A 20,302-nucleotide genomic window follows, 5' to 3' on the forward strand; every position below is an offset into this window, starting at 1 on the left:
CAGTAGAGACGGGGTTTTGGCATGTTGGTCAGACTGGTCTCAAAACTCTTGACCTCAGGTGGTTCGCCCACCTCAGCCTCCGAAAGTGCTGGGATTATAGGCATGAGCCACTGCACCCAGCCTATAGTCACCTTTCTATATTAATAGTCTGAAGATTTTTAAGAGCTTTATGCTATCAATGCTTTGCTAATTCCCAAGGCACTATTCAAGCTTCTTTGGTGCCTTAATGCCTTATTAAAAAAAAATTTTTTTTTGTAGAGATGGAGTCTCATGCTGCTGTTGCCCAGGCTGGAATGCAGTGCCATGATCATAGCTCACTGCAGCCTTGAAATCCTGGGCTCAAGCAGTCCTCCTGCCTCAGCCTGAGTAGTTGGGACCACAGGTGTCAGCCAACACACCAGGCTAATTTTTAAATTTTTATGTAAACATAATGTTGCCCAGGCTGATCTTAAAGCCCTAGGCTCAAGTGTTCGTCCTGTGTTGGCCTCCCGAAGTGTGGAGATTACGGTTGTGAGCCACTGTACCCAGCCATAAGGCCTTATTTTAAAGCAAATACAAATTCAGATTCTATTTATCAGCAAACCACCAATTTTTCTGTGATACAGCAAATCTAAGGGCAAATGGTTTCCTTATAAGGCTAAATAGAAAGACTCTACAGTTTCAAAGGAAAAGAATGGGCAGTAACGAAGTCCATTTATAAGGTGGGACAGCTCTGTAGCAGCTAGTTTCCCTTGGACACGTAGAGCCCAGCCAACTCAAAATTAAAAGGGGCTGGGCTGGGCACGGTGGCTCAAGCCTGTAATCCCAGCACTTTGGGAGGCCGAGGTGGGTGGATCACGAGGTCGAGAGTTCGAGACCATCCTGGTCGACATGGTGAAACCCCGTCTCTACTAAAAATACAAAAGATCAGCTGGGCATGGTGGCGTGTTCCTGTAATCCCAGCTGCTCAGGAGGCTGAGGCAGGAGAATTGCCTGAACCCAGGAGGCGGAGGTTGCGGTGAGCCGAGATCGCGCCATTGCACTCCAGCCTGGGTAACAAGAGCGAAACTCCGTCTCAAAAAAAAAAAAAAAAAAAGTTAAAAGGGGCTGTAAACCCACTTTCTTGTTGGCTCTTTTAAGATAGCTACAAGCTGTCCTGTAACAGTACTAAGGTTTACCCAAACTCTGGGAATTCTAGCTTCATACATTTAACACCAGGTGTAGGAGGCCTGCCTAGGTTGGTCAGTCTGGTGAACATACTGGTTTAATGAATCCCAGTAAGTTACATTTTAACATTATGAAAACACTAAATGTGTTCTAAGTATTGCACAATGAAAATAAATTAACTAGAACAATTTACGTAGTTCAGGTGTAGGTGGGGAAGGAGGATGAATAGAGTAACACTAAAAACTATCACAAAAATGAAAAGCAATTTAAGAACTAGACAAGTGTATAAAGCAAAAAGTAATACATTATCTCTAGTATGTAAGTCCTGACCAAGTCATCAAATAAGAAAGCACTCCAACGGAAAGCCAGACAATTTACAAATAATCAAAAAAATGCAAATACCTATGAAAACAAGTTTATGTCCTCACTAGTAATCCAATAAGCAAATTCTAACAATATTCCTGTGGGGGTGGGGGCAGCACGGCACAGACTAGCAATTCATAATGGAAGAGGCCTGTTCATACACTGTATATACAGAAAAATAGTCCGATCGTTCTGCTAGCTGTCCAGATAAGTTAGGCAATATTTACTGAAAGCCTAAAAAATGTGCTCTCTGGCCCAGTTCAACAATCTATCCAAGAAATGAAGAGATAAGCCTGTGTAATACATCATGCCACACTGCCTTAGTAAGAGCTTATATCTTTAAGTCTTCTGAATTTTGCACACACTGTGCATTTATAATTTGAGAAAAACAACAACCCCCAACAAAATCTTCTGAAAAAAGTGCTACTGGATGTAGGGAGAAACAATTAAAAAAAAAAAAAGTCTGAAAAACAGTATTCCACAAATGTTAATTTGGCTCTGTTAATTCAATCCCACTCCCAATTTAAAGCGAGAAGCAAAACTATGAACCCCACAAAATGGCAAGGGCAACTACTAAGGGCAGACCAACTTGGGCAACAAATGAACAGAGATCTTTTGGAAACATGTAGGTTATTAAATAATTTATTGTACTGCATTTACAAAGAAAACAGACAATGCACTCAGTAGAAAGAATAAAAATGTATTCAGGGCTTTATTTTTAACTGACAGCAAATAGAAATCCTTTAGTGAGATCCTGGCAATCTGATAGTATTATAATTAAGCTCAATAACAGTACATGGGGTACTTGGAAGATCAAGTTCTACAGCTGCCTATTTCCACATCTTTCAATCTGTCTGGCTCCTTAAACAATAGGGAGAAAAGCCCTTATTTGGTGGAGGAGCATTTCCAAAATGAAGTTACAGGTTCTCTCTCTCTATTAAAATTTATTGTCACATCAACTGTTTTAGGGCCTGCTGTGTGGTTTTTATTTCAGCTTAATATCATCACCAGAATTCCTGTAATTCCACAATTGTGATTTTACAATGCAGAAGAGAATTCAGTTCTAGTCTATTGCTTTAGATGTAAAAACAGCTGAAAACCCAAAGTGGATTAGAATTGCTGAAGGATTTCCCTGCCGTTGTTTGATACAATCTATTCTCTTGATTCTTGAAAGGTGCATAGAAAGCCTAACTTAAAATTCTTTCTACAGGAACACGTCTGATTTTAAGAGTACCCAATGAAGGATCCGATGAGTGGCTGGCCAGTTACTCAGAGTGATATGTTTATGAGTTAAATGGATTGCATAACGGCACCACTTTTCCTTTGTCACTGTTGGTGGATAAATGACAAAGTAGATTCCAGTCTCCTGTATGGAAAGGTGGTTACCCAACAGTCTCACTGGTAGCTTGCTAGTAGTAGAGCCAAGTTGCACCTCTGTGGCTTTCTGTAAATTCGAGTCCTATAGCCGCTTCAAGAATGGTGTAATCAGCCGGGTGTGGCGCTCATGCCTGTAATCCAAGCACTTTGGAGGCCAAGGCGGGCGGATCACCTGAGGGCGGGAGTTCAAGACCTGCCTGATCAACATGGTGAAACCCTGTCTTTATATATTAAAAAAAAAAAAAAAAAGAATGCTGTAATCTCCAAGGCCCACTTGGTCCATGCTAAAGAAGTGGCTGTGACCCCAGTCCTGCCCCTCTTTTGCTCTTTAATATTACTGGAGGAATATGTAATATCTAGGTCAAGTCTAGGAGAGGCTCGTCCTAAAAAAAAAAAAAATTGCAAAGTCTTTTCTCATTTAAAACAAAAAAGCCTCAAGTACATCTCAATCATGTCAAAATTATGGTTAAAAACTGACATTACAGGCCGGGCGCAGTGGCTCATGCCTGTAATCCCAGCACTTTGGGAGGCCGAGGTGGGTGGATCACGAGGTCAAGAGATCGAGACCAGGCTGGGCACGGTGGCTCAAGCCTGTAATCCCAGCACTTTGGGAGGCCGAGGCGGGTGGATCACGAGGTCGAGAGATCGAGACCATCCTGGTCAACATGGTGAAACCCCGTCTCTACTAAAAATACAAAACATTAGCTGGTGGCACGTGCCTGTAATCCCAGCTACTCAGGAGGCTGAGGCAGGAGAATTGCTTGAACCCAGGAGGCGGAGGTTGCGGTGAGCCGAGATCGTGCCATTGCACTCCAGCCTGGGTAACAAGAGCGAAACTCCGTCTCAAAAAAAAAAAAAAAGAGATCGAGACCATCCTGGTCAACATGGTGAAACCCCATCTCTATTAAAAAAAATACAAAAATTAGCTGGGCATGGTGGTGCGTGCCTGTAGTCCCAGCTACTCGGGAGGCTGAGGCAGGAGAATTGCATGAACCCAAGAGGCGGAGGTTGCGGTGAGCTGAGATCGTGCCATTGCACTCCAGCCTGGGTAATAAGAGCGAAACTCTGTCTCAAAAAAAAAAAAAGAAAAAAAAAAATTGACATTACGCAGGGAAATAGCAGCGGAGAATGGCTAATCTTAAAAAACAATCAACCAACAAAAAAACCAAACCAACAGAAAACAGTGCCATCCCACCATTCCCTTGGTTCTTTCGTTTGGGGTTAAAGACCCCAAGCTTCTGAGAAAATGAGAAAGGCAAAGCCACAGAGGAAAACTGCTTCAAGGCCAGAATTTTGGGCAAGGTAAAGAAAAGGCTGTACATGAGAGCAGGGGACTGTTTGGAAAAGAATCAGAATCTCAAGATCTATTTTTCTTAAATGGGAAAGCCCTGAAACCTAGATCTCCGTTCTACAGTCATCCTGATCCTTTAGTTATGGGGCAATAAACTCAAGTGAAATGAGTCAAGTGCCAGCCATGGATACAAAAACAAAAAATAAAGCGGTCAATCAAAATAACTCTGGTCTTAGGGTAATAGAAGACATATTGGAAAGGACTGCTTATAGAACACCTGAGGTTCTCAAGAAATTACTATTCGATGGTTCAGTTTTTGTTTACATTAAAAATCAGACTGAAGATTCAAAGATCTTAACTATTAAAGGATGATAGGAATTTGACAGTGCTTTGAACAGTGATAATGGTACCCAAATTTGGTGTTCATACAGCTAATTAAAAAAGACAGTTGAAAAGTTGCAGGAAAAAATGTGAACATAGAGAACAACAGAAACAGTCCAGGAAGATGATGCAGCCTGGATACAGCAAGTTTAATGTCTCTGCTGTATACACGATTAACACCCTTTTCCCTCCTCATCCTTATGCTGGCAATAGGATATACACTAGAAAGTTTGACTCTTAGAGTCAATGAATAAAAGGATGGGCTCATACAACTTCATAGCTCTTTTCAAAAAGGATGATTATAACTTAAAGGATGTCCTAATGGGAAGGAAAAGTACAGGGCAAGAGGCTGTTTCACATTTTAGTTCATTAGTCTTTGGCAGAGCCCAACCAAGGCCAAATTCACCTAGGATGCCCAATGGCTGTGGGGATCTCCACAGGGTCAAGTAAGCAAACCCAAATGAACATGTTGGATTAAAAAAAAAAATCTAGAAACTCTTGAAGGAAGAGCTTCACCCTGAAAAGGGGAGAGGAAAATGCTTGGAGGGGAAGGGCAGAGGGTCAGCGTGTGATCTCTGCTGTGGTGCTGGCCAGGGGCTTAGGAGTTAAGCCAAGGGTGCCGGAGACACTCGGCGGCAGTGGCTCTCTTCTCAGGGATCAGCTCCAACATGGGCAGTAAGAAATCCGTGAAGCCAGCTGCCTCTTCCTGAGACCACTCATACTTCTCCACTAGAACCTCAAAAAGGCCCCAAGGTTTCAGCTTCGTGATGTGTTTCAGGTCACCTGCAGTGAAGACAGTATAAAAAAGCCGCTGACCAACACAGACAAATGACAAGATCCTCTTGCGGAAATCCAGGCACTAATCCATGTAGTCTATGAGGAATCAAAATTTGCAGTCGGAATATAATCCCAGCTTCACAAAGTATTTCTTTTCTGACATATGCCTCAGAAAGAAGTGCCTCTATCTTAATAAGGCTCTAAAAATTTAAGGTAATTTGTTTTCTCCCCTATTCTAGACTTTTTTTAGTCCCAAACTAGGTATGACAATCAGGAACTAGATATTTACTAAAATAAACATGAAATGTCTGTATCTTCAACATGGGTCTCATACGGTGTGCAGAGGCACTCTAGCACCATACATTGAGAAGAATTTGCTTATACTCTTTTTTGTGTGTTATGTGCTCAATACTTTAGTAAATGTTACTTCACGGTGAGACAGTAATTTAAAAATAAAATACCATGTCAAGCATGGATAAAAGCAACAAAACAGAAAACCCAGATCCTGTACAGCTTTCAGATACAACAGCTTCATTACTGTATACCAGGGGTCCCCAACTCTACACCCATACCCTCTGCGGTACCAGTCTGCGGTCCGCCAGGTCCGCACAGCAGAGGTGAGTGGTGGGCAAGTGAATATTACCGCATGATTTCTGCCTCCTGTCAGATCAGTGGCTATGTTAGATTCGCATAGAAGCATGACTCCTACTGTGAACTGCACATGGGAGGGATCTATGTTGCATGCTTCGTAGAAGAACCTAATGGGTGACAATCTGAGGTGACACAACTTTATCCCAAAATCACCTCCCACCCCCTATCCCACACTGCCCATGGAAAAATTATCTTCCACAAAACCAGTCCTTGGTGCCAAAAAGATTGGGGACCACTACTCTACACTATACTGGAATATCAACCTCATTGTTTCTCTGAAGTGACAAATTTTTAAAAGACAGTCAATTATGAATGGCTAAGGTAAATGCTGCTTTTCAACTTTTAAGATGCCCAGGCACATTGGCTCACGCCTGTAATTCCAGCACTCTGAGAGGCTGAGGTGGGTGGATCACTTGAGCTCAGGAGTTCAAGAACAGCCTGGGCAACACAGTGAAAGCCTGTCTCTACCAAAAATACAAAAAAATTAGCTGTGTGCAGTGGCATGTGCCTGTGGTCCCAGCTACTTGGGAGGCTGAGGCAGGAGGATCATTTGAACCTGGGAGGTGGAAGTTGCAGTGAGCCAAGATCACGCCACTGCACTCCAGCCTAGGTGACAGAGTGACACCCTGCGTCAAAAAAATAATTTTTTAAAAAATAAAAATTTTAGGCCGGGCGCGGTGGCTCACGCCTGTAATCCCAGCACTTTGGGAGGCCGAGGCAGGTGGATCACGAGGTCAAGAGATCGAGACCATCCTGGTCAACATGGTGAAACCCCATCTCTACTAAAAATACAAAAAAATTAGCTGGGCATGGTGGTGTGTGCCTGTAATCCCAGCTACTCAGGAGGCTGAGGCAAGAGAATTGCCTGAACCCGGGAGGCGGAGGTTGCGGTGAGCCGAGATCGCGCCATTGCACTCCAGCCGGGGTAACGAGCGAAACTCCGTCTCAAAAATAAAATAAAATAAAATAAAATAAAAAAATAAAAAAATAAAAATTTTAAGTCTCTTCTGTGAGCAGTGAGTGCCTATTTGATTACCTACCCGTTACACACATGCCTTAATCTGACTACACACAAGGAGGAACTCTTATGAAACATTTTGCAATTTTCCCACCTAAAAAGAGGTTTAAGAAAGATCAATGTGGCCAGGCACTATGGCTCACACCTGTTAATAATCCAAGCACTTTGGGAGGCTGAGGCAGATAGATCACTTTAGGTCAGGAGTTTGAGACCAGCCTGCCGACATGGTGAAACTCCACTTCTACTAAAAATATAAAAATTAGCTGGGCATGGTGGCACATGCCTGTAAGTCCAGCTACTTAAGCAGCTGAGGCAGGAGAATTGCCTGAATTGGGGAGGCAGAGGTTGCAGTGAGCCAAGATGGTGCCCCTGCACTCCAGCCTAGGCAACAAAGCAAGACTACGTTTTTTTTTTTTTAAAAAAGGGCCGGGCGCAGTGGCTCACGCCTGTAATCCCAGCACTTTGGGAGGCTGAGGCGGGTGGATCACGAGGTCAAGAGATTGAGACCATCCTGGTCAACATGGTGAAACGCCGTCTCTACTAAAAATACAAAAAAGTAGCTGGGCATGGTGGTGCGTGTCTGTAATCCCAGCTACTCAGGAGGCTGAGGCAGGAGAATTGCCTGAACCCAGGAGGTGGAGGTTGCGGTGAGCCGAGATCGCGCCATTGCACTCCAGCCTGGGTAACAAGAGCAGAACTCCGTCTCAAAAAAAAAAAAAAAAAAAAAAAGAAAAAAAAAAAAACAGAAGAAGAAAAGAAAGAAAGGGTAACATTTCTGAGGATGGCTCCTGTCAAGGATTGAGAAAAGTCATTTTTCTCAGCACTTCTGCAGAAGCTGTGAGGAAAAAGGGAACCATGGCACAATGGGGGTTAAAAAAAACCAGACTGTTTCTAGATGCTTCTAGATCAGGTTTTCACATTTCAGGGTTTTTTGTTTTTTTTTTTTTTTTTTTTTGCAATGCATAAGAAATACATTATTGGCTGGGTGTGGTGGCTCATGCCTGTAATCCCAGCTCTTTGGGAGGCCGAGGTGGGCAGATCACGAGACGGAGATCATCTTGGCTAACACGGTGAAACCTCGTCTCTACTAAAAATACAAAAAATTAGCTGGGGCATGGTGACGTGCACCTGTAGTCCCAGCTACTTGGGGGGCTGAGTCAGGAGAATTGCTAGAACCCAGAAGATGGAGGTTGCAGTGAGCCGAGATTGCACCACTGCACTTGAGCCTGGGCTACAGAGTGAGACTCCATCTCAAATATATCAAGCCAAAAATGGGAAGTTTTGTTTTTTATTTCTTTTTAATAACGAATACATAAAACTGAAGTGTAAAGTTCATTTGCAAGACTAATGTACTTTGAGTGACTGTGTTAGGTGTCACTGGGATGAGTGAGATGTAGTCCCTGCCCTTATTATGTAAGAAGCTTAAATTCCCTGCCCTTTGGTAGAGGCAGTTCTTAGACCAAATGCCAGTAAAAAATGTACCCATTTTTCAGAAGTGCTACAGAAGTAATCAACTTTGTGCAGGCACTATACATATTAACTCATTTAGTAAGAAGTATACACTATTATCCTCATTAAGAAATCAGCAAACTGAGATACAGTTAGATCCTGTCAAAGGTCACATGGCTAGTGGAGTAGCCAGGACTTGAGAGTCTGGTTCCAGTCTCTGCTCATTTTTTTCCTAAGACAGGATCTTGCTCTGATGCCCATGCTGGAGTGCAGTAGCACAATCACGGCTCACTGCAGCCTGGGCCTCCCAAGCTCAAGTGATCCTCCCACCCAAGCCTTCGGAGTAGCTGGGACCACAGGTGTGTGTTGCCATGTCCAGCTAATTAAAAACAAAATTTTTTTGGTAAAGAGGGGGTTTTCCTATGTTACCCAGGCTGGTCTTAAACTCCTGGACTCAAGTGATCCTCCTGCCTTGGACTCGAAAGTGTTGGGATTATAGGCATGAGCCACTGTGCCCGGTCCCAGTCTCTCCTCTTAACCACTTTTTTACCTCTGTGCTAAGTTACAGGTTAGCATTCAAGGCAGGCCCATCATTCTGCAGGACACTGGGAACACGCGCTTACCTCTTCATTTTTAAACACTTCTGTCCCCTTAATGTCTGGGAACACATTTATTTTACCTTTTTTGGTGAAAAATTCCTTGGAATATTTTCCTGCCACAATGAGCTTGCGAGGCACCTTCCCCAGAAGTTCTATGATCAGTGCAATGTGATCTGTATATTTCAAACATTTCAAGAGGAGAAAAAAAAGATACGTAACAAGAGTAACAAATGCAGCTCTAGAAAACAGTAGAAAGAGTAGCATGCACATCTCTCTGTAAAGCATTTCAGGCTTGCTTTCTATCCTAAATTGGAAGAGGAGGATTCTATCCATCTAATGGAGAATCCACAAAGTAAAATTTTTGTGGATTCAGTGATAACTAAAAAAAAATCTTGGGTGTGAATGCTCTGCTTCCTGAAGTCTCCCTGGGTCCTCAAATAAAACTCATGTAACAGCTGGGCGCGGTGGCTCACGCCTGTAATCCCAGCACTTTGGGAGGCTGAGGCGGGTGGATCACAAGGTCAACAGATCGAGACCATCCTGGTCAACATGGTGAAACCTCATCTCTACTAAAAATACAAAAATTAGCTGGGCATGGTGGCGCGTGCCTGTAATCCCAGCTACTCAGGAGGCTGAGGCAGGAGAATTGCCTGAACCCAGGAGGCGGAGGTTGCAGTGAGCCGAGATCACACCATTGCACTCCAGCCTGGGTAACAAGAGCGAAACTCCATCTCGAAAAAAATAAATTAAAAAATAAATAAATAAATAAATAAATAAATAAAACTCATGTAACAATACTACCTCTGCGATTGAAGAAGTCCTGTGAATATTTCCCACTGAGGGCAATGCGTCTTGGAATTCTGCCTATCAGCTCTATAATGTGCACAATGTGCTCTAAAATAGAAGGGTAAGAAGAACAGATCAAGGACAAGCTGTAAAAGAGGTTTTTCTATGAATACCTTTTTCAAGGACTAGCTGTTTAGAAGTATCTACAAATAACACCAAGGATACTGAAGGGAAGACTGGCTGGGAAGGCCAAGAATTATTTCAGGTGGTTGGTCACCCGATAGTACCTGGCAAGTCCCCTTCTGGATTTTGGAGGCTTTACTTCTATTTTGTCTCTATATCTAGGTTCAGGTAGGTTCTTTAGGTAAGATTAAAAAAAAAAACTGTCCTAATATGTGTTAGGCATTCTAGAACTATTATTTGTGATCACTCTGTCTCAGCTTCCCCAGTGGCTGGGACTTCAGGCATATGCCACCACACCTGGCGGACTCAAAAATTTCTTGTAGGCCAGGCACAGTGGCTCATTCCTGTAATCCCAGCACTTTGGGAGGCCATGGCAGGTGGATAACCTAAGGTCGGGAGTTCAAGACCAATTTGACCAACATGGAGAAACCCGTCTCTACTGAAAAAACAAACAAACAAACAAAACAAAAAAAAAACAAAAATTAGTTGGGTGTGATAGCGCATGCCTGTAATCCCAGCTACCTGGGAGGTTGAGGCAGGAAAATTGCTTGAACCTGGAAGGCAGAAATTGCGATGAGCCAAGATCACGCCATTGCACTCCAGCTTGGGCAACAAAAGCAAAACACTGTCTCAAAAAAAAAAAAAAAAAAAAAAAAAATTTGTAGAGATGAGGTCTTGGCATACTGCTAGGCCGGTCTCAAAACTCCTAGGCTCAAGAATCCTCCTGCCTTGACCTGCCAAAGTATTGGGATTACAGGCCTGAGCCACCACCTGGCTAATACCCTATTTTAAAGATGAGAAGCTGGGCGCAGTGGCTCACGCCTGTAATCCCAGCACTTTGGGAGGCCGAGGCGGGTGGATCACAAGGTCAAGATATCGAGACCATCCTGGTCAACATGGTGAAACCCCGTCTCTACTAAAAATACAAAAAATTAGCTGGGCATGGTGGTGCGTGCCTGTAATCCCAGCTACTCAGGAGGCTGAGACAGAACTGCCTGAACCCAGGAGGCAGAGGTTGCGGTGAGCCGAGATCGAGCCATTGCACTCCAGCCTGGGTAACAAGAGCGAAACTCCATCTCAAAAAAAACAAAAAACAAAAAACAAAAAGAAAAAAACAAAGATGAGAAAATGGAACTTCAAAAAGCATAAATGGCCTAACTTGAAACTTCAGGGCTAATATGAGCTACAACTCAAATGAAAACCAATTATCTTATGTCTTATCTAAAGCTTTCTTTTCTAAACTCACTTTTTAAAAATAAAAAATTAGCACAAACATTTTAAACTATAGGTACATGGTGATCTGTAGGCCACTAAAATGTCCAAGTAATATGCGTAGTAACTTATAACCATCACAGTATGAATGTGGACCATGAGCACCACCAGGGAGACGTGCAGTCTCTTAGCCAGGAGGTGAGTGTGAGTCTGGGACCAAGCAGTACACACATCTCAGATAGATCTACTGCCTTTTTTCTTTTTTTTTTACTCTACACGTGACAAATTAAGAATATAAAAGTTCTTTTTTTTTTTTTTTTTTTTTTTTGAGACAGAGTGCCACTCTCAACTCAGGCTGGAGTGCAATGGCATGATCTTGGCTCAATGCAACCTCCCCCTCCTGGGTTCCAGTGATTCTTGTGTCTCAGCCTCCCGAGTAGCTGAGATTACAGGTGCACATCGACATGCCCAGCTAATTTTTGTATTTTCAGTAGAGACAGGATTTTACCATGTTGGCCAGAGATCTGCCTGCCTCAGCCTCCCAAAATGCTGGGATTACTGGCATCAGCTACCACGCCCGGCCTGTAATTTTTGTACAGATGAGGTTTTGCCATGTTGCCCAGGCTGGTCTCAAACTCCTGGGCTCAAGCGATCCACCCACCTCAGCCTCCCAAAGTGCTGGGATTATAGGCATAACCACCACAACCAGGCAAACATAAAAGTTTTTTTTTTTTTTTTTAAAATGATGGCTCCTGGTCAGAAAAAAAGCTTTACTAAATACTTTCATCCTGTAAGTTATAGAATCATGAAGGGTTAAACTTCCAGTTATGTATTTTATAAGGGAAATAACATGCTGGAGACATCCCTATTATCTGGAAATTTGTGAAGGTTTCAGGTTATATCTTTCTCATGTAAAGGACTTAGTGGTGCCATTTAAAGAGGACTTCAACCCTACAACTTTTGAGTGGTTTTGACTGAATTTATGGTTTGGTAACAAGTACCTGCATGTGTTTTTACCATTAACAACAACCAAAATGAGAATACCAACAAAAAACTTAGACTATAGTTTCCTCTTATAAACTATAAAAGAACTTCTTAAAGTTCCTTTTTTTTTTGAGATGGAGTTTCACTCTTGTTGCCCAGGCTGGAGTGTAACAAGTGTAACCAAACTATGCATACACTAGTCACGGGGTAAGCGTCTGCTTGTTCCTGCTCTTATAGGCCAAACTGCAGTAGAACCGCATGGCGAGGAGGTGCTGATATTTGACCTAATAGTATTAACTGGTATAGGATGGAATAAATTAGAATCTAAATATCTAGCAAAGATGGTTTTTCCTTGTCCCCTTATTTGGGACTCTGCATATACATTAAAATTTTCAGGTTTAGTAGCATAAGGTACTACTCAATATAATTCTAGCCACTATGTGTTCTGTATCACACACTAACATGGAGTACCTAGGGAAAGAAAGAGAAAAAAAATTACCCTCCCAAACAAATATAGTAGGTAGTTTCTTTTATTTTTTTTTGACATGGAGTCTTGCCCTGTCGTCCAGGCTGGAGTGCAATGGCACAATCTCGGCTCACTTATTCTCCTGCCTCAGATTCCAGAGTAGCTGGGATTACAGGTGCGTGCCACCATGCCCGGCTAATTTTTTGTATCTTTAGTAGAGACGGGGTTTTACCACATTGGCCAGGCTGGTTTTGAACTCCTGACCTTGTGATCCACCCGCCTCAGCCTCCCAAAGTGCTGGGATTATAGGCGTGAGCCACTGTGGCCAGCCATACATAGTAGGCCTATAATCCTAACTACTATAAGCCTATAACCCCAAACCTATAACCCAGAAAAATAGCAAGCAGAGAATAGGTAAAATCAAGTAGTAATTGTAGTATCTTCTAACATGGGGCTTATATATATATACAAAGTATGTCCAAACTGTACCTAAATAGACACTCATTAGAATTAGATAGCATAGCATTTTCCAAATGGTATTCATTAGGGATATTAGCAAGCCCTACTAACATTACCTATTAAAATCCCAGAAGACCACATTTTGAGAAACAGAGCACTCGGTTCCATAGAGCATGAAATCTGAGTTCCCAAAGGCTCAAGGAAAGTACAAAAAGTAAAGAACACGTTCTCTACACTGGGAGGGTAGATGCTGTAGTGATCTCAAAATAATCCTCATTAATCCTACAAATAAAACATAAGCTACCTCAACTGCGTAAAACGTTTTCTTGGTTATTAACCAATTTAGTTATCTGGATGTCACCATGATAGAAAAATCAGACACACATAGTTGTCTGCTTCCACAGTCTCTTAGACAGTAACTGTCAGCTTGGGCTTTTTCTACTGGCTACCACAAAATGTAAATCCATTCTATTTTGTTTTAAAATGAATTCAAACAAACAAACAGTTTTATATCCAGAAAAGAGAATGGGGGAATAACATGCTAGAGACATCCATATTATAAATTCTGCTAAACGTTGGCAGAATTTATAGAAATAGGATATAGTCTCTGCATTTAAGTAGTGTTTGTATATTAAAACTACTGACGTATAAATAAATTTAGAGGCATAATTGAGCAACAGGTTGATGAACAGGCAAACTCAAACTTGGTAAAGAATGAACCACTGATACACACATATACAGAAAGGAAGATAACTAGATGTTGAAGAAAAAAATGTCCAGCATATAGAAGTTTTAGGTTAGCTGTGGCCTTCTGACTCTGACGGAGCTCTTTAGTATCTTTCAGAAAATATCTAAAAACCTAATATAAAATGTATTTTATTATTTCTAACTTTTCTGGGATTTATATATGTTTTGCACACTAACAAGACTAAAACTCTTCAGTACTAACAAATTATGTTAGTCAAATGTGGAAAGTGTAAATACCACACACACACATTCATGGTTATGGGGACTCACCTTCATCTCGAGTGTACTCTTCCCCTGAGTGAGGTTCAAACAAATAGTCACCTGTGGCCAGTTCAAAGGCCTAAGAAAAAGAGGACAGCATATGAAAGCACAAAAGAAAAGAAGGCCTCTGGAAAGCTTATTGCTATTTGACTCAATATGAAGTAACTTTTGTTTCCTTGAAAAAAATTTACAGATCATTTTTTTTAAAATGCCTAATTCCTACAGCATTCCTTCTATGCCCCTATCTTAATAAAATGGAGAAAATGGCAAAGACTCAGTAAATACCTAAATAGGCACTTACGAGAATTAGATAGCATAGCATTTTCCAAATGGTATTCATTAGGGATATTAGAAATCCTATGTGGTTATTTCATGCCAAAACCTCCCCACCCTAAACTTGAGCAATTCAGCCCTCTTGAGTTTCTCTTTTTTGGCCAGAAAGGAGCACACCTGGATATTAAGGTAATTCCAAGTTATTATTTATGAGAAGAACAGGTCTTACATTATAATCACACATGGCTAGAAACTGAGATTCTGTACCAAACAAAAAAATTCAGACATCTACTTAAGACTCTTTAGTGTTTGACAAGTACATCCTTAACTTTTGCATGGGAAGTACTCCCTAAACTGTCTCAGACGGAGAGTTCCCGATTCCTAGGTCTTCAGAACATCAGAAGATTAACTGTAAAGGGAGTCAGGAGCCACTCTAGCTCAGGTGACTGGCAAGTCAGCACTCTCCAATCAGGAAAAGAAAAGCCAGTCTCCTGTAACAGAAAAACCTCTCACAGCATTTGAGAGTGTCTTAGGAAATGATATCCTTGGGAATAAGTGCCATGTAGCATGAAAAGATAATGTCAGAGTAATGGAGGCGGGGGGGGGGGGGGGCTACATAAATTCTCACTGATGACAAGTAGAGCCTCAAAAATCAATACAACAGTTTTTAAAAATGACCGTATTGACAGGGAAGCACAGTTATAAGTGCCAGTCACAGGTCAATTTTGATTAATGAATGGTACTAAGTAGCCCAAACAACCTTAAGAACTGTAGAGTCCAGGACTTAGTTGGGGCATATTCTTTTTTTTTTTTTTTTTCTTCTTAGCTCTTGGCATCAAGATGATCTTGTTGCACATATTCTCAATTTAGACCCAAGTTTAAGTCTTGGTGGCTCACCAGTGTCAGTTTCCGCCATTTCATGACAGAACAGCCTTTCTCAAAACAGTACTGCCACCCAGAGGGAGACCACAAAACCAAAAGTTTCAGGAATCAAGTACTATCTCTCAATGTCAGCAGTGCTATGGCTCCTTGCTAGGCATAGCTTGTTTTACATTTCATTCGTTTATTATGAAACGGAACCACAATGACAGAGCAGATACTTGTTCTACCCTGAGTTATCCAAAGGTTTATAGTCCCAACAACACAGAAACAGATGTGATTCTTATTCACCAAAACTTGTTAATCATTCCTGACACCAGTATTTTTTTTTTTTTTAAATCTCATGGTCTCATATATAGTATAGAGTTCAGTAAAGATACTGAAATTAAAGTTAAAAAATAAAGAGCCAGGTGTGGCAGTGCTGCACGCCTGTGGTCCCAGCTTTTTGGGAGGCCACTGAAATATTCTTCAGTGCCAAAAAGAAACGAGTTATAGCTGGGCGTGGTGGCTCACACCTGTAATACAAGCACTTTTGAGGCCAAGATGGGCGGATCACCTGAGGGGAGTTCAAGAACAGCCTGACCAACATGGTGAAACCCCCTCTTTATTGAAAAAAAAAAAAAAAAGAAATGAGCCACTAAGCCACGAAGATATGGAGGAACCTTAAATGCATATTACTAAGTGAAAGAAGCCAATCTAAAAAGGCTACATACTGTATGATTCCAACTACTTGACATTATGGAGACAATAAAAATATCAGTGGTTGCCAGGGAGTTGGGGAAGGAAGGAATTAACAGGCAGAGCACAGAGGGGTTTTAGAGCAGTGAAACTATACCGTGAATAATAGTGAAGGATACATTTGCCAGAACTCATAAAAGAGTAAAGCGAAATATAAAACTAAGAACTTTGAGTAATAGTGATGGGTTCACTGTTTGCAACAAATGTATCACTCTGAAGCAGATCAGTAGTGAGGGAGGCTCTGTGTGTGGGGAGTATATAAAGCTTCTTTGTACTTTTTGTACAATTTTGCTGTGAACCTAAAACCCCTAAAAAATAAAGGTTATTAAGAAACAATCCAAAATAAAACCAGTGTACCATCCTTACCAGAGCATTTAAAAGGCAGCCAAGCAGAAAAGGAGGAAGTACAAATGTCAGTTAGCTGATGACATAACCTTTTTTTTTTTTTTTTTTTTTTTTTTAAATTTTTTTGGCAAGACAGAGTCTTGCTCAGTCATCCAGGATAGAGTGCAGTGGCATGATCGAAGCTTGCAGTCACCTCAACTCCTGGGCTCAAGTGATCCTCCTGCCTCAGCCTCCCAAGTAGCTGAAACTACAGGTGTGTGCCACCACACCTGGCTAATTTTTTCATTTCTTGTCAAAAATGGGGTCTTACTATGTTGTTCAGGCTGGTATGGAACTCCTGAGCACCAGTGATCCTCCTGCCTCAGCTTTCCAAAGTGCTGGGATTACAGGCATAAGCCACCAAGCCTGGCCTGACATGATCTTATATATAGAAAACCCTAACGACTCCACCAAAACCCCATTAGAACTATAAACAAACACAGTAATGTTGCAGGATACAAAATCAACACACAAAAATTGGTAGCATTTCTGTAAACAACTATCTGAAAAATAAATCAAGAGAACAATCCCATTTACAATAGCTACAAAAATAATACTTAGAAACATATTTAACCATGAGGTAAAGACCTGTACACTGAGAACTATAAAATGCTGATAAAAGAAATTGAAGACACAAATGAAAAAATATATATGTTCATTGGTTGGAAGATTTAATTTTCTTTTTTGAGACAAGGTCTTGCTCTGTGAGCCAGGCTGTACTGTAGTGGTGCAATATTGGCTTATTGTAATCTCTGCCTCCCAGCCTCAGGTGATTCTCCCACCTCAGCCTCCCAAGTAGCTGGGACTACAGGTGTGAGACACTGTGCCCAGCCTTACTATTGTTAAAATGTCTATACTACTCAAAGTGATCTATCAGATTCAATGCAATCCCTATCACAATTCCAATGTTATTTTTCACATAAAAGAAAAAAAATCCTAAAATTCATATGGAATCACATCTAAATTTATTATATTGCAAATAGCCAAGGCAATCATGAGCACAAAGAACACAGCTAGGCTGGGCGTGGTGGTTCATGCCTGTAATCCCAGCACTTTGGGAGGCTGAGGTGGGCAGATCACTGGAGCCCAGGAGTTCAAGACCAGCCTGGGCAACATAGGGAGATCCCATTTCTACAAAAAATATAAAAAGTAGCTGGGTGTAGTGGGGCACATCTGTAGTCCCACTACTTGGGAGGCTGAGGTGGGAGGATCTCTTGAGCCCAGGAGGTGGAGGCTGCAAAGAGCCATGATTGTGCCACTGCACTCCAGACTGAATGACAGAATGAGAGACCCTGTCTCAAAACAAGAATAAAGCTGGAGGCATCACACCACCTGATTTCAAAGAATACTACAAAGCTATAGTAATTAAGACAGCACGGTCCTGGCCAAAAAAGTAGACGCATAGACCAAAGGAACAATAGAGAGAGCCCAGAAATGAACCCACACATGTATGATCAATTGATCTTTGACAAAAATGCCAAGAATACAGAATGGGAAAAGGATAGTCTCTTCAATAAATGGTGTTGGAAAAATTGGATATAAAAAAATGAAATGGACCTTCATATCACTCCATAAACAAAAATCAAAATGGATGAAAGACTTAACATAAGGCCTGAAACTGAGAAACTCCTAGAAGAAAACACTGGGGAAACCAACATGACACTGGTCTGAGCAATGATTTTTTTGGATTTGACCCCAAAAGCCCAGGGAGCAAAAGCAAATATAGACAAATGGGATAACACCAAACAAAAAAGCTTCTGTACTTTACAAGGACATTCAAAGGCCAAAGAAGAAGACAATCTCATCCTGTCAGTTATGGTCCTACTTGCCCTGATTCCAATGTTTGGAGACTGTTAATTCCTAATGTTCTTCACAGATATGAAGAACATTTCCCTTTTTTTTTTGAGACGGAGTCTTGCTCTGTTGCCCAGACTGGAGTGCAGTGGTGCAATCTCAGCTCACTGCAGCCTCTGCCTCCCAGGTTCAGGTTCAAGCGATTCTTGTGCCTCAGCCTCCCAAGTAGCTGAGATTACAGGCATGTGCCACCAAGGATAGCTAAATTTTTTGAATTTTTAGTAGAGACAGGGTTTCTCCATGTTGGCCAGGCTGGTCTCAAACTCCTGGCCTCCAGTGATCTGCCTGCCTCAGCCTCCCAAAGTGCCGGAATTACAGATATAAGCTACCAAGCCTATGCCCCATTTCCCTCTTTATAACTGCCCTTTTAACTATTCCTCAGTCATCAATGTGGTAGGCAATCGCAACTTGTTCATCTCATTAACTCTCAGAGAGGGTCCTAATCTTTCCATCAATTGATTATATTGGTTGCAGGATTATCTACCTCTTCAGGCACGTCTGATATTCCAGAATTTTTGCTCTATGATCAAATTAAAGCAACATTCTGATTTTCTATGTTGACTGGCAAAATATCATTTGAGGAACAAATCACAATATTTTTCAGGATATTCGTAAGTACCTTCCATTCCTTGGTCAAGATTCTGACATGTGAGTGGGTCCAGAACTATAAGGCAAGATTAACTACCCCTTTACTTTCAGCCTTACTTCATAAGCCTGACATTAGAAATACTATATTAAACATCAAGCAGGATCTACTGCCCCCAAACAAAAAAAGAATATGGAATAAGAAAAAGAAACCAAGGTCCTCATTTTTTTTTTTTTTACAATAAACAACTAATCCACTACTAAAAATGACGTTAGCAAATCCACATTTTAATAAATCAGATGCCACCTGTACTTTATAGCTGGTGGCATCTCTATCATTTATGATTTTCTATAGCAAATCAACTCAAATCAAATTCCTCAAAATACAAAGCTTTAAAACATGACAAGAAAGAAGCCTGAGGTTTTATTTCAATATTCTTTTTGTGCAACAATATTAAAACTTTACTTCAGACAGTCCACCTGCTTTAAAGACCAATGATATGCCACAACAAAGTGCTTTATAAGGGTGTTATCTCTATTAACTTTGAAGACAAAGTTTTTCAGAAATGTAGATAGCAAGAAATCTATGACTTAAAACAGGTTGGAATTGTTATCCATCCTCTTTGTTTTTCCCAGAGTTGCCTGTGAATATTAAATGTTAATTAAAATGAGCACAATATGTTTCTGTTCATTCATTAGGGAGTCTATATGTATTTATTAAACACTACTGAATAATAGAGAAATTGGTCTGTGTCCTTGTTTCCTGGGAGGAAGTCTCTAAACCTTGGATTTTCCAAGTGTTAGGGGTCTTTATTCAGGGTGGGTCTCTTGGACTATATCTAAGCTTATATTAACAAAGTGACTCATGTTGGGGCCCTATATAGTTGTTTTTTTTTTTTTTTTTTTGAGATGGAGTTTCATTCTTGTTGCTCAGGCTGGAGTGCAATGGCACAATCTCGGCTCACTGCAACCTCTGCCTCCCAGGTTCAAGCGATTCTCCTGCCTCATCTTTCCAAGTAGCTGGGATTATAGGCATGTACCACCATGTCTGGCTAATTTTGTGTTTTTAGTAGAGACAGGATTTCATCATGTTGTTTATGCTGGTCTCGAACTCCTGACCTCAAGTGATCCACCTGCCTCAGCCTCCCAAAGTGCTGGGATTACAGGTATGAGCCATCGAGGCCAGCCCCTATATAGTTTTAAGATGATGGCTGGACATACGGGAAAGACCAACCACATGATCAGAAGATTGGGGCTTTCCAATTCCCCAACCTCCAGGGAACAGAGGGGACGCTTGAAGACTGAGCTCAATCACATGGCCAATGATTCAATAAATACCTAATTAATGAAATCTCAATAAAACTTTGGACACCTGAAGCTTGGGTGAGTATCCCTCGTTAGTGACACACATCAATGTGCCAGGAGGGTGAAAAGTCCTA

The 20,302-nt window shown here is 41.4% G+C and overlaps 1 protein-coding gene across 1 annotated transcript in view; it reads right to left on the minus strand.

The window, feature by feature from the left end:
• Positions 1-2,133: 2,133 nt before the first annotated feature.
• Positions 2,134-20,302, minus strand: part of SRPK1 (SRSF protein kinase 1) — a 90,138-nt gene continuing 71,969 nt past the window's right edge. Inside the window, 3 exon segments of the mRNA XM_039466925.2 lie at positions 2,134-5,341; positions 9,133-9,225; positions 14,160-14,229. Of these exon segments, the coding sequence (XP_039322859.2) occupies positions 5,157-5,341; positions 9,133-9,225; positions 14,160-14,229 (348 nt within the window). The 3' untranslated portion in view covers positions 2,134-5,156.

This window comes from Saimiri boliviensis, chromosome 4, assembly GCF_048565385.1.
Source record: "Saimiri boliviensis isolate mSaiBol1 chromosome 4, mSaiBol1.pri, whole genome shotgun sequence".
Taxonomy (NCBI): domain Eukaryota; kingdom Metazoa; phylum Chordata; class Mammalia; order Primates; family Cebidae; genus Saimiri; species Saimiri boliviensis.